We start from the raw sequence: 14,615 nt of genomic DNA, 5'->3' as shown, positions 1-14,615 counted from the left end.
ATTAAAAAAACATCAACACCGCAACACCGCAAATCCCCATGTCCCCCTCTTTACTCTACTCGTTCAATTTGTGCAAAACTTGCTTACCTGTTGTTGTTGTTGTTGTTGCCTGTAATCGCTATCTTCAGCCTCTGGGTAACGGAAAACTTTGCCTTGAAACCGTGCACGGTGACGAAGCGCAGGTAGAGTGGATTTTGGCCGGCTAAAACAGAGCTCGAGTTCGATGCAAGTTCCAACGAACTGCCAAACATGGCGGGAGAACCGAGAGGACCTGGTGCCTAACATGAAGACCGCTGATTCCTTATTGTTGGAGATCGGGCACTCACAAGGCTGGTATGCTCTTATAAAGGGACCGGGATAACAGTGACGGCAATGAAAGCACAAAACGGTAGAAATCACCCCACCCCCCTCCCCCAAAAATGTGAACATGCAAGAGCAGACTTAGTTGTATTAATCTTACTCGTAGAATGTTCATGTTTCGGAATATTTAACGCTCTAAATCGATGATATTTCGTTCATTCTCAACGGTTCAGGGGCACAACTGTGACCTCGAACTTTCGCGAGATGAGAAATTTAATGTCTGTTGTTTTTGGATTGTTAAAAATGTCATTTAGCGTACCGAAAAAAAGTCAGCTATCATTTTCGAAAAGGCGATAAGTCCTAACGTTTTCGGGAAATGGGCAAAAAAGCACTAATAAGTTCGAGAATACTCAAGGTCCTCTAGAATAACCGAACTGATAATTTTTTTTTGGCGCAACCTAAAATTAATCTACAGAGCTTTGAAAGTACACCAGATAGCCTAAAACAGCGTTTAAAAGCATTCGAAAGAAAACGGTCGTTAGGCCGGTGTCCCTTATGGTTCCCTGCCTGACCTAACTCCGCGTCAGTTCAAACTCGGTCACCAGGGCTCTTTCCGTCTTGAACTCACGCAACACGTGACGCTTTCATGGTCCTTCATGAATAAATACGTACGTGTCCGAGAATTAATTTTTCTCTTTTCTAGAGACGTAAGCTTGGGACGCCTGCATGTACAGTAACAATTCTAGTTTTATTTTGTTGTTGTGGATGCGCGGAAAGTTCACAAGAAGACAGCTTAGTGCGGTGTCGATCAATTCAGCGATTTAGTTTGGTGCATACCTTCTAACCCAACTTCAATTTAAAGCACACTATAGCACACACTTGGACTTTAGAGAAGTTCAAATGCTTCAACGTAAAAGGCACCTTAATGGAGGCTTCCCGGTAGGTTTACGGAGCTTTACGGCGGTGTTACATTTTAACTTTACGTGCCTTTAAAGTGCATATGACATGAAAAATAATTTTGCTTATTTGAAAGGCCTTTCAAAATACAGAAGAATGGCGTTTTTCGTTTTGAAATATCTTTTTTCGTCTTAGAGATATTGGCGTTTTCCTATTATCCAAATTAGATCAGTGATGACGTCATATTGTTTGCAACTAAAAATGATAAAATACTGAATAAACAATATCTCTGGAAATATTGAAGCAGTGTTCTTGAAACTTGGCACCACAAATGTACATCACAAAAGAAACAAAATGACACCCTTAGTGCTGTTGCCATGACAACAATTTTGCCGCTGGTGTTGTGTTAATAAAAACTGAAATTCCCAGTTTTTGTCTCAAACCAAGAACCATCTACCCCACCCAATCTAATGATGGACGTTTAGACAATATGGGAACTATGTCTGTTCCAAGTAGAACCCTTTGTCTCACTTTAGAGGTTGCAAATGGGGATATTTGGTTTTTTGACAGAAAGAGACTGGAGCTGAAAGAGTTGCTGTGGCAACACCACTAGGGTGAAGGTGAATTAATCAACATGACACGAGCGCGGGACAAAGAAAAATTCTGAGTCCCCGACAGGAATCGAACCCATGACCTCCCGAACACCGGGCGGGCGCTCTATCCACTGAGCTACGAGAACTCACGGAGAGCAAGGTCATTTAACTGAGTTCATATATGACAGGTGCCCTGCATACTGCTAGGATCAACACTATCGTAGTCATCGTGAGTAGTGATAAGTTAATAAAGATTACTTTTCACATTTCATTACCGAGCTTAAAATTCACCATCTTTATTAACTTATCACCACTAAGGGTGTCATTTAGTTTCTTTTGTGATGTACATTTGTGGTGCCAAGTTTCAAGAACACTGCTTCAATATTCCTAGAACTATTGTTTATTCAGTATTTTACCATTTTTAGTTGCAAACAATATGACGTCATCACTGATCCAATTTGCATAATATATAGAAGAACGTCAATATCTCTAAAACGAAAGAAGATATTTCAAAAAGAAAAACGCCATTCTTCTGTATTTTGAAAGACTTATCAAATAAACAAAAAATATTTTTCATGTCATGTCCACTTTAAAAGGTCCCATTTATATGTTCTCGGTTACCCGAGACAACCCTTCCTCTCTCTCCCCTGCCCCCCCTCCCCCCAAGTTTAACCTGGCCGGCGTAACTTTTCATTTATTTCTTTGTAAAATCCAACCAACCGTTCACAAGAAGATAGCGAACCTGTTGGTAACTTGGAATTTACATCATTTGAACAGTCTCCGTTGGTTCAACCGTTACACCAGAGTTATATTAAGGTGGTATGGTACCCTCAATATGGACCAAAACGTTTGTTTAAATATGGTGAAGAAAGATCAATTGTGTGCTATTGCACTCAAGAAGAGAAATTAGATTTCTAGAGTTTTACTCAAAATGGTTGCTATGGAAACCAGCCACAGCCTTTTGAAGTAGTGTTTTATAGTATTGACGCCAACACTTCCTGCTCTTTTACAAAACAAGAATTGACTGTCAAATAAGCATATCATGTAAGTTTCTGTTTTGTTCTGTGATATGAACCTAAGTTTTGACAGTTAACTCTTATTTTCAGTGCTTTTTACAGCTTTATTTGGAAATAACCTTATTTTTTACCACACCCAGTGGACAAATCATTTCATGCCACGTGACAGACCTTAAAATGTTACGATGTTTTTGGTTTATATCATCACGACACTATTGGTCTTTGATGAGCCCAAGTTTCAGAAATCCTACTTTAAAACCTAGCAAAGTAGAAATGTTGGCGCGAAGTCAGTCGGTACAAAAGTAAACTTTTGAGAAAAATGCACTTTAAGTTTTTTACATGAAGTATTAAGCATTTAACAAGCCACAAATAGTGGGGGGGGGGGTGCAGATTGGATCTCGGGGGAGGGGATGCAATGGTTGTTCTATTTTGTAAAAAGTTACCGCAGTTGTGGGAAACATTCCTTGTCGTAAGGGAAATGAATGAGCCTGTGATGGCAATTCGAGGCAAAGCTTTTCACAAATAATTATACCAATCGAGTTGTGCATGTCTTCAAAGTTTTTTCTAAATAGTTTCGTTCATATAAGTTAAAAATAATCTCTATTTCTGGTCACGTTCTTATAGTAAACAGTCGTTGCTATGGCCGTTGCCACGTGAAAAAACTTATACCACTGTGTACTTTCCTTAAATTTCACACTCATCTGGAAGGAAACTCGGCAAGATCGTTTCAAAATGTTTTTGACAAGTCCTCAAGGGTCTTAAGTCTTGTATTTCCAAGAAATTGAATTTTTCATGAACATCGCCATATTTTAGGGTACCATACCACCTTAAATAAGCCCACTTTTCCATTACATGATTTTTGCAGGGTTTCGGCAGGCCTTCTCTTAAATTTAGATCTCTTTTTTCTAAGAGTCTCCATTTTACATTAACGTAGTCTTTACACTTTTTCGAAAAGTCCCCATTGTCTCATTTAAATTGTTTTCACAGCCTTTGCAAAGTCCCCCTTTTTAATTTACATGTTTTTAACAGGCTATTTATAGCTCCCCACCGCACCCGTGCAACTTCTAGGTTTTCCATTTACATGGTTTTTACATGTTTCTTACAGGCTCCCTTTCTTTCATTTACATTGTTTTTACATGTTTCTTACTGCCCCCTTTTTTCATTTACATGGTTTTTATATGTTTCTTACTGCCCCCTTTTTTCATTTACGTGGTTTTTACATGTTTCTTACAGGCCCCTTTTTTCATTTACGTGGTTTTTACATGTTTCTTACAGGCCCCTTTTTTCATTTACATGGTTTTTACATGTTTCTTACAGGCCCCCCTTTTTCATTTACATGGTTTTTAAATGTTTCTTACAGGCCCCCTTTTTTCATTTACGTGGTTTTTACATGTTTCTTACAGGCCCCTTTTTTCATTTACATGGTTTTTACATGTTTCTTACAGGCCCCCTTTTTTCATTTACATGGTTTTTACAGGGTTACAAACATAACATTTCCAGACTTTTTACAGCATTCGCTTGAATTATTTACACGTTTGTTACATGGCTTAGCAAAGCAATTGACATGTTTTTTACAAAGGCAGATACTGTAAAAGTGCGTAAAATATTTTACAGGTTTTCACATGTTCTTCAAATGATTATTGTCGACAAAGACAATGTAAATCACTATTTACAGAACATTTACATGCTGCACTAAAAGCTGTTAATTTCCTGTAATTTTATTTTACAAAACCCTAACATGTAAATTGTAATTTACAAAGAATGTAAATCAAGATTTACATACAATACTGTAAATTAAAATTGACATATCCATGTAAATTTTCACAGTAAAGTTAACAGGCGGAATTTATAATTTGCGAAAAATCCCTCTGAAAATAAAAGTATAATCTGTCTTAAAATTTCTTCAACTGAATTCACCGAAGACTACGTTGATTAATAGGAGGAATTGTATTTTGGGAAAAATCCCTCTGAAAATGAAAATATGAACTGAAAATAAAAATAAACATGAAAGTATAACATGTGATCAAAGACAACACTGGAGAATTGTTTGTATAATAAGGGAATTTTTGAGAATAAGCAACTTGATCACGAAAGTACAATATATTTTTTTACTCTTTGGCAAACATTTTCCATAGTTATTTTATAAAAGCAATAGACCTTACTTTCTATGGGTTTATAGGGGTAGTAACCCACTTGGGATGTTGGGAGAACACGAGAAAAGCTTGTAAATCACTCGCCTAACGGCTCGTGATTTACAAGGTTTTCTCGTGTTCTCCCAACATTCCGCGTGGGTTATTACCCTTTGAAACCCTTAAAAAGGTGGTCTACTGCTTACATAAACTGTCACCAACGCGTTCTAACCCCGTCTGTTCTATATGGTTCTTGTTCGCTAACGTAGAATTTCCTTCCTTACTGGCGTGGTAGCAACTCGTAATATCTGCTGAGAAGTCATGGGATCGGAACAGAGCCAAAAGCCTACGACTTCCGCCGGGAGAGATTTGGTAAGTGCGTAGGGTTGTTGGAAAAGTTAATATTCGCTCGTCACGCGTGAAGGTACTTATGGCAAACCAACAGCTTCCACTCTTACCTCAGTCTACTTTTAAGTGCACCTTACCCTCTAAACTTTTTTCGCTAAAATGAAACTACTAAAACTACTGACAAAAGCCTCGGACGAAGCGAAGATGGCGGGTGCGGTTTTATCTGCTCCGCTTATTCCTGTTTAAAACCGTGCTTGGCAATGATAAATAACCTTGAACCATTAACAGTGAAGTGACTGTAGAAACCACAAACACTTCTACCAAAAAAGATAATCCAAAGAACAATGTTAGATCAGAACAAAGCTCGCAAACCGATGACAAAGAACAACAACCAGACGAGGTCAAGCTGTGCTTCGACAAATTCAAACATATCGAGGAAAAATTGAACAAAGTCCTTCTCATACTTTCCGAGTTCGACCACCTTAAAGCAAGAGTTGCGAATTCGAAGAGAAAAGACAGAGCACGAGAAATATTTTCATTTCATGCGGGAAAACAAGGATGAGTTAAAAGCCAAAGTTGAGTCGACACGCAAACAAAAAGCTAGAAAGCTCAGCGAGTTGCAACGCCGTCAAATAAAACAAGAATACTCCAACCGCCGCAACAACATTAAATTCTTTGGAATAAGAGATTAAGAGTGCCTTCCTGTAAAAATCAGACAAATTCTTAAGAGCAATTCTCCAGGAAGGTGAAGCAAAGTTGGAAATGAATATTAATCTCCTTCATTTTTTGTGTGGACGTTGGTTACCCTGGGGGATGAACAAACACAGCCATATTTGCATCGGCAGGTGTGTCGTTTGTCTATGTTTAGACCAAAAAATTCACTCCTCAGAAGTAAAAATAAACAAGTCTGGTTCTCGGGTGCATGTGAACCAATTCAAATGAAATTCATACAGATGGTAGAGCCACTCTCCCAGTTTATAAAAGTTGCTGTTAAAATATTTTGGGTTTTTATTCAAGAAGACAATGCTCGTCCTACTATGTTGCCTGTCAGCCATTTTGACAAGCAGGAAAAACAAGCACAACCATATTCATAATTTCTCCGAAAGTACTCTTTCCCAAAAAACCAAACCAGCAGCAGAGCTTACATAGATATTGAGGTTTCTAAATATCATAAAGTCTATTTGGGGAAAATTATATTCTGGCCATGGGTGTTGAAGACGTACGACTGAGGTAAGTTGCAAAAAATTGCAAAATTGGAAATTTGAGGGCTCCAGTATTTGGCTCAAACAGGCTATAGATAGAGAATATCAGCTTCGGAAGTATTTTCTATCATCTTATCTGTTATCTACATTTGATTGATTAGGTTTTGGCCAATGAATTTGTTGAAATATAAGTTGAAACAAAGCCTACCTTGGAACTCTTGGGAATTTCATCAGGATGCTTTTGTCGTGATAGTATGGGTCTCTCCTAAGGGTCTCTCCTAAGTTCGCTCGCTCCATTTTCTTGACCAAATCTTGCACAGACGCTAGCGGAAAGGTCAAATCTAATTGGCTAGCCTCACCGAACATCTACGTTTAGGCCACAGATGATGATGCATTAACCAGAATAAAGAGCAGTCGAACAGATCAACCACAGTGGTGTGTCGAGTATCGAAATAATTCATCAATGCAATCCATCCAGCAAGTTAAATTGATGCATCAAGATCACAGCTAAGCAAATGCATGTCTGTGACGATTCTGAATCAACTCTTGGGCTAAATCGAGCCATACATTCCATGGTGCATGGTTGAGAAGCGAAGAAATCGTTGTTTATAACCAAACGTATGTAGACTGGAAATGGAGCGAAACTGCTAACCGGATGTACTTTTAAAATGCGATATACGCACTTTTTGTTTGTTTGTTTTTGTAGCTTCAGATAAAGCGACACTATCGCAATAGCATTGTCTCTTCTTTAGATATTTTTGATACAATATATCATTGATAGACGGATAAAAGGACTACTTTTGATCCGCTTTTATGACTGTTTTACCGTGGTGAATAAAGAAAACAAAATGATCGTTTTACGTAACCTGATTGCCTCCATTGGCTTTACTACACTGCATCAAGTTTATATAAGAGAGGATACCATTTATCATCTATCGTTTTAGCTACAGTAAATCCAGGAGTACTGACAGGTGTTAAAATATGTTCAGGTTTTCGTTAACAACAAATGATGTGCAGGCTGGAATGAGAACAAGGAAGTTAGTTTTTATACGAACTCCTGGACGGTCGAACTCTGTCTGTCTAAACAGGTATGCAAGACAAAAAAAAAAAAAAGAAAAAAGAAAAAAAAAGGAAATTCATGCTGTGGGTGCCAAAAATGCAGATTGCACTTGTACCCATTCAACGAAGAATAGAATTCAACGTGGGGCCCTGTGGTACGTATGAATCCGAGTTAGACTTTGCACCTATTAAACATTTCAACCTTGTTCCCAGTTAATTTCCCAGGGTATGAGATTACTCAACGTTTAATTTATCTTTGATGCTTTTATTCGATTTTTCGGTTATCGGCTTTTTTTGTTTTGGCTTTCTTCACCATTGCCAGTGTAAAACAATCCCATTACAAGAGGATATTATTAACCGCGCGGCCATGGACCGAGCGCGGTTCATGTTTTACCCGTGGTTTATTTTTTAACCGCGCGGCCATGGGCCGAGCGCGGTTCATGGTTTACCCGTGGTTTTTTCGTAGTTTTGTCTGCGACCAGACCCAAGCTTCCACTCGGCCAAATTTTGAGTCACGCAACCTGTGATGTTTACTCGCCAAATGCTGTTGAAACATTAATAAATCTCATCTCCGATACTGACTTTCGCGGGGAAAAATTAAAAACCCAGCGTTAGTCAAAAATTATATTTTTTCACCAGAAATTTAGCTCGGAACATATACATATTTATATTCCTTTGAATCGTCGATGAAATGACCTTTTCCGGATATTTTTTTTCTTTCGGGGTCAACAAAAACCTCCGATTACAAAATCACGCCAAACCCACACGTTGCAAAAAAATCTCTTCAAAACCCTGACTTCGAAGCGATATAACACTTCAGCGTTAATAGCTACCACACATCGGCAGGCGGTAAATCTATTCGTTAACAATCCAGCTTTATCGTGTTAAAATTTCAGCGAAATCGAACAAAACCAGAATTAATTCGAATTTTTTTGGGACCTCACTCCCCAGACTTGACCTAACAAAGGAAGCCACGGTCGCCCATAGCAACCGAAAAACACGAACATAACAAAGCCGAACGTTTCGGCCAAAAATCTCCAGAATTATCGCCTGAGAGCTTAAACTTGAATGGGAACATCTTTTTCGAACTTTTTTCAACTGATTTAGACGAAAGACTGGCCTCGGCGGGCTACAAAAAAGACCAAGAGAAAAACAGAACAAGACAGCAGAACAAGCCGATAATATTTCATCGCATGACTTTCGGCACGAAAACGAAAATACAGCTTACTTCTGGATAAATTCAGCCTTAGAAGCCAGCAACCGGCCCCAAATTACTTTCTGTATCCTTACAAATGTCCTGATTTCCATCTCCGAAAGATTTTGCCCCAAGTTTGAGCAAATAAACATTTCGTCGACGGTGACCGTCATTACGGTGGCTTGCATACTAAATTAGCTAACTTGACAAAATTCTCCCGTGGTGGGATATGACGAAAAGAGCTGAAAGATGGCCTATAATTGGCTAATGATGAGATCATCCTACTGTCCAAATTTGGTGAGAATCGAAAGTAACGCCAATTTTCTGTCACGTTTTCAATCTGTGGTCACTGGAGTGACCAAAATCGATACATCGGTCGGGATAGAGTTTTATTATTAAATTATATGACTTGTGTGACTACTTTACTAGCCCTTTACTCGTGGAAAACACCAATTAAATTTAATCATGGCTTTTAAGAAAGAAAGCTGTTGTTAATAGTGTTATTATCGTGTCATTTATATCGTTCATGCCCATATATATCCCGAAGAAAGTTCTACAAAGATTAAGACCATTAGGTCATCGGAGATTTGTCAATGGCTACCACTGATGGTGCAATAATACAGTTTGTGTTGATCAAGTGATGTGATGTCTACAGTAAGAAAAGAATCATCAGTGACTGCTTTGGAATGTGTACTCCGTTCCGACGGTAGTGCTGAGCAAACAGTTAAATTTTAAAAGCGCGGTTATAAGATTTAACAGATCTTCTTGTTTTTTGTCGGTGACCAGACCAAGGCTCCCTCTCGACCAAATTCTGAGTCACGCAACTTAGGATGTTTTTCCGTCAGAAGCTGCGAAAACATTAATACACGGACAATTTTACGGATATTGTTTTCTTTGTTGTGAGTAAAATATGTTTTCTTTTGGTTTCATCCTAGCGTTGGATTCAAAGGGAATAATAAATACGCTAAAAAAAGGTATTGCGTCAGCCATGGAATGCGTTGACGTTGCAGCTTTCACTTTCACTACGTGACAAATAAGATCGTGTTTACTTTGCAAGTTTATTTCGCCAGAAGCGACTGTCATTAATTTATTTGCAATTTTGCGAGTATTTCTTGTGGTTTTAGGCAAATAAAGTAAATTCTTTGGCTGTTTCATCGCAGCGAGTTCATAGATTAGAAGGAAAATTAAATATTTGCAAGCCAAGCAAAGAACTTGTCAGAACATGCAAGGATTACGTCATTGGTAGGGAGATAACCACCGTACTAAAGATAGCTGTGGATAACGCAATTCTTGAATTATGTGACTTGCGTGACTTCTTTGCTAGCCCTTTACTTAAGGGAAAAAAACAATTAAATTTAATCGTGACTTTTAAGAAAGAAAGCTGTTGTTAATAGTGTTTGTATCTTCATGCCCATACATATCCCGATGAAAGTTCCAGCTTAAGACGATTACGTCATCGGAGATTTCACAACGGCTACAACTGGTGGGGCAATAATACAGTTTGGGTTGATCAAGTGATGTGTCTACAGTAATCAATGAATCATCAAAGACTGCTTTGGAATCTGCCCTGCATTGCAACTGTAGAGCTAAGAAAACAGTTAAATTTTAAAAGCGCGGTTATAAGATCTTTAAGATCTTCTTGTTACACTTACATCCGGTGTCACATCCCATTACATTGTGTTACATCCGGTCAGCAGTCACGCTTCTGGGACTTCCGGCCTACGCGTTCAGTTTAATCACCATTCTTGTCTTATCGACTATCGTAATATCTGACTCGATTTTAGCCAAAGACGTTACTTTGGCTTGTTCGAAGACATGCATTTGCTTTTGTACATTGATTTCGACACATTTACTTTACTTCCTGGTTGAATGATATTGATGAATTTAGGTGCTCAATGGCAGAAATCGCAAGTATTACGACCATGTTTTGACCTTGTCAACTATTCTTTGTCAAGTGTATGCAGGCTACTTATATCATCATCTCTGGTCTGAAACACGGCAAACTGGATATTCGATGGGAGTAGCCGTTAGTCTGTGTTAGATTTGGTCGAGAAAATGGAGCGAGCGAAGGAGAGACACCGGAGAGAACAATGCGACGAAAGCATCCTGAAGAAATTCCCAAAAACCTTCAAGGTAGGTTTTGTATCAATTTATATTTCATCAAATTCGTTGGCCAAAACCTTATTAACTAAATGTAGGTAACAGACAAGTTGATAAAAGATACTTTTGAAGCCTGTTTGAGCCAAATACTAAAGCCCTCAAAATTTCCAATTTTGCAATTTTTTGCAATTTGCCCCATGTGTCTTCAGCACCCATGGCCAGAATATAGTTTTCCCCAAATTGATTTTATGATATTTAGAAACCTCAATATCTATGTAATCTCTGCTGCTAATTTGGTTTATGTGGAAAGAGTACTTTCGGAGAAATTACGAATATGGTTGTGCTTGTTTTTCCTGCTTGTCAAAATGGCTGACGGGGAACATAGTAAGATGAGCATTTTCCTCTTTTTTTATAAAACCCAAAATATTTTAACGGCCAATTTTATAAACTGGGAGAGTGGCTCTATCATCTGTATGAAATTCATTTGAATTGGTTTACGTGCACCCGAGAACCAGACTCTTTTACTTTTACTTTTTGAGAGTGGAACTTTAGCTCAAATCATGGTCCTGAGGCCGACGTGATCAACTGCGGTTACCATGGCAATGATACATCTGCCGATCCAAATATGGTTGTTTTTGTTTATCCCTCAAGGTAACCTACCTCCACACAAAAATCGAACGGGGGGTTAAAATTTTTCATTTCCAACTTTGCTTCACTTTCCTGGAGAATTGCTCTAAATTTCGCGGCAAGGGTCGAAAATTCGATTTCGCTCATATTCTTATGGTAAATAGACTAGGGCATGACAAAAACTACCGGATAGCTTTTTTGGCAAAATATCCTTTTATTTCAAAGAAATATGCAAATTACCAAATTCCGTTAAGATCGTCATTTGACGCAACATTTTATTACACAAGTTTGAGAGCTTCGCATGCAAAACCACATCATTCTTCCGTCTTTAAAACACTCAAATATTTTTGTGCAATGTTTAAATGTGTACTGGATTGATTTTAGGGAATGTTGCGTTGTCTTTTTGGGTGCATAATAATTAAATTTCGAAGACATGTATTTCATTCACTTAAAAGTACTTCGTGAATATAATTAATTTTCACCATGTGCGAAACCTTCAAATGGATTAAGCTTCTGCTGGTTGAATCGCAGAAGGATGGTCTACAGATTCCTGTGAAAATTTCTTTGGGCAAATGATTGTGAGCAACGCGAGAGCTTTTCAAAGTATGTCGAAAAGGCAAATATTTGATCATTCCGTCGTCAAATTTCAATTTACGGGTTAGACGTATATTTTAGCATGCGCCACATGACTTGACCTATAATAAGTTGAAATAGACACAGAGCTGATAATTTCGAAATGTTGTTATTTGTTGTAAAAGGCAGGTCCAAAGCCGATTTGATGTGTTTCTACTCGATCTCTCACCATTCGTCGCACATAAAGCAGAAGTTTGCTTTTGTTTACACAAGGTTAACGTCCGATGTACATCGCCTACTGTCAACCTATTATTGGTCGAATACCATGAATCTGTGACCATCTTTCTGCGCATATGAACATCCTGCATCTAAGTCAAAAACGGCTGAGTCATTTGTAGATAGTTGCTTGCTTTGCACTGCGCCAAAACATTACGTTTGATCGATTGCTGACCATTGCTGATAAGCGTGTCGGCGCAGCACAATCTTACAGCCGTTATTTGTTCGTCACGCAATGCTGTCACGGCATATGCTGCACATTTTGATCTATTTTGCATTGAGCACTCTCAGGATAAGTGAAACAATTTAATCATTGTTCATCAGTTTGTTCATGTATATAATAATATGTGTATATTTATATAATCGTATTCTATGGTGTGCGTGGCCTCGGTCCAAATCTCGTTTGTTGTACGTTCTGATGTTTCAGTCAACACAGCTGATAAAGCTAGTGTCTCTATTCACTAGAATTTTAAAAAAATCGCCATAAACAAAATATAGACCAATGAAGCAAGAACTAGCTGAATAAAAATAGGAAATCACAACGTGATTAGTAATTACGTGAGTAAATAGCCCATTCTGTTTGCTTAGTGGCGAGGCATTGGTATGTTTGTAGCAATAAATAGAGGACTGTTGTCAATACAGTCCAAAATTATTGTCAGTAAAATATTGTAAATAAAACACCTATTGACCGGTTACCTCCGCGGCCACCATTTAGTCGTTCCCATAAGGGTTTCATTATTGTCTTTACCCCTATTAAGCGGCCACCCAAAATTTAAAAACTTTGGTTTGGAAAGGGCGATGGCAGATAAGAGTCGGAAATTGAAGGTGCATGACGAGTGATAAATCAAACACATGTCTATCATGATTGTCTTGAATCGACTCTATGATCACCTAGAAATTTATAGCCCGATAGTGAAAAATTAAATATTCAAGGTACACCAACCTCTATTTAAGCGGCTAGCCCCATTAAGCGGTCACCACCCATTTCCCCGAGAGTAGCCCCCAAAAATAATTGCACAGAGCGAAAAGACCTAGGTATGAGTTTAGCGTTACAGTATTTATGCGCAGGGCATGTAGGTAGCGGTGGTCGAGTAAATGATAACAACAGGGGCAATGGTAAACTATTCATTCTTTTCATTTCTTAATTTAATCTTTTCCTACTCAACACGATTGTGTGCTACCAGTGGTTCCAAGCCTTACTGAGCCTTACGTATTAGGATAGAAATTGTCCTACCCCTACTCCGTAAAATGGGATGACAGGAACCGCTGTTCCAAGCCTTAGTGAGCCTTACGTATTAGGATAGAAATTGTCGTACCCCTGCTCCGTAGAATGGGATGATAGGAACCGCTGCAAGCAAGAATTCAAGCCATCAAACCATGATGATCAAACGTAATATTTTGGTGTAGTGCAAAGCAAGCAACTATCTGCAAATGACTTAGCCGTTTTTGACTTAGATGCAGTGGTGATCATATGTGTCGAAAGAGGGTCACAGATTCATGGTATTCGACCATTAAATAAGTTGACAGTTGGCGATGTACATCGGACGTTATGTAAACAAAAGCAAACTTCTGCTTTATGTGTGACGAATGGTGAGAGAAACACGTCAAATCGGCTTTGGACCTGCCTTTTACAGCAAATGAGGTAACAACATTTCGAAATTATCAGCTCTGTGTCTATTTCAACTTATTATAGGTCAAGTCATGTGGCGCATGCTAAAATATACGTCTAACCCGTAAATTGAAATTTGACGACGGAATGGTCAGATATTTGCATTTTAACGTACTTTGAAAAGCTCTCGCGTCGCTCACAATCATTTGCCCAAAGAACTTTTTACAGGAATCTGTAAACCATCCTTCTCCGATTCAACCAGCAGAAGTTTAATCCATTTGAAGGTTTCGCACATGGTGAAAATTAATTATATTCACGAAGTACTTTTAAGTGAATAAAATACAAGTCTTCGAAATTTAGTTATTTTGCACCCAAAAAGACAACGCAACATACCCTAAAATCAACCCAGTACACATTTAAACACTGCACAAAAATATTTGAGTGTTTTAAAGACGGAAGAATGATGTGGTTTTGCATGCGAGGCTCTCAAACTTGTTTAATAAAATGTTGCGTCAAATGACGATTTTAACGGAATTTGGTAATTTGCATATTTCTTTGAAATAAAAGGATATTTTGCCAAAAAAAACTATCCGGTAGTTTTTTCATGCCCTAGCCTATCTACCATGAAAATATGAGCGAAATCGAATTTTAGACCCTTGCCGAATTATTTTCCATTTTTATGGACAGGGAC

The 14,615-nt window shown here is 38.3% G+C and overlaps 3 protein-coding genes and 1 long non-coding RNA gene across 4 annotated transcripts in view; 2 read left to right on the top strand and 2 right to left on the bottom strand.

Annotated features, from left to right (window-relative positions):
- Positions 1–403, bottom strand: part of LOC145478144 (uncharacterized) — a 37,223-nt gene extending 36,820 nt beyond the window's left edge. The window contains exon 1 of the long non-coding RNA XR_014048194.1: positions 88–403. This is a non-coding gene — a long non-coding RNA (uncharacterized LOC145478144). The remainder of the gene's footprint in view (positions 1–87) is intronic.
- LOC145478137 (uncharacterized) overlaps positions 1–14,615 on the top strand; it is a 119,215-nt gene that overhangs the window by 24,040 nt on the left and 80,560 nt on the right. The window lies entirely within an intron of this gene.
- LOC145478142 (uncharacterized) overlaps positions 4,682–14,615 on the top strand; it is a 36,298-nt gene continuing 26,364 nt past the window's right edge. Inside the window, exon 1 of the mRNA XM_081456068.1 lies at positions 4,682–5,307. Within this exon, the coding sequence (XP_081312194.1) occupies positions 5,257–5,307 (51 nt within the window). The 5' untranslated portion in view covers positions 4,682–5,256. The remainder of the gene's footprint in view (positions 5,308–14,615) is intronic.
- The window catches only part of LOC145478099 (PAN2-PAN3 deadenylation complex catalytic subunit PAN2-like), an 84,201-nt gene continuing 79,932 nt past the window's right edge, over positions 10,347–14,615 (bottom strand). The window contains exon 29 of the transcript XR_014048187.1: positions 10,347–10,377. The gene's annotated coding sequence lies outside the window, so the exon portion shown is untranslated. The remainder of the gene's footprint in view (positions 10,378–14,615) is intronic.

This window comes from Orbicella franksi, chromosome 2 (assembly GCF_964199315.1).
Source record: "Orbicella franksi chromosome 2, jaOrbFran1.1, whole genome shotgun sequence".
In the NCBI taxonomy this organism is placed as follows: Eukaryota; Metazoa; Cnidaria; class Anthozoa; order Scleractinia; family Merulinidae; genus Orbicella; species Orbicella franksi.
Note: the sequence above shows the minus strand (reverse complement) of the source record. Positions and strands in the feature narration are given on the sequence as shown.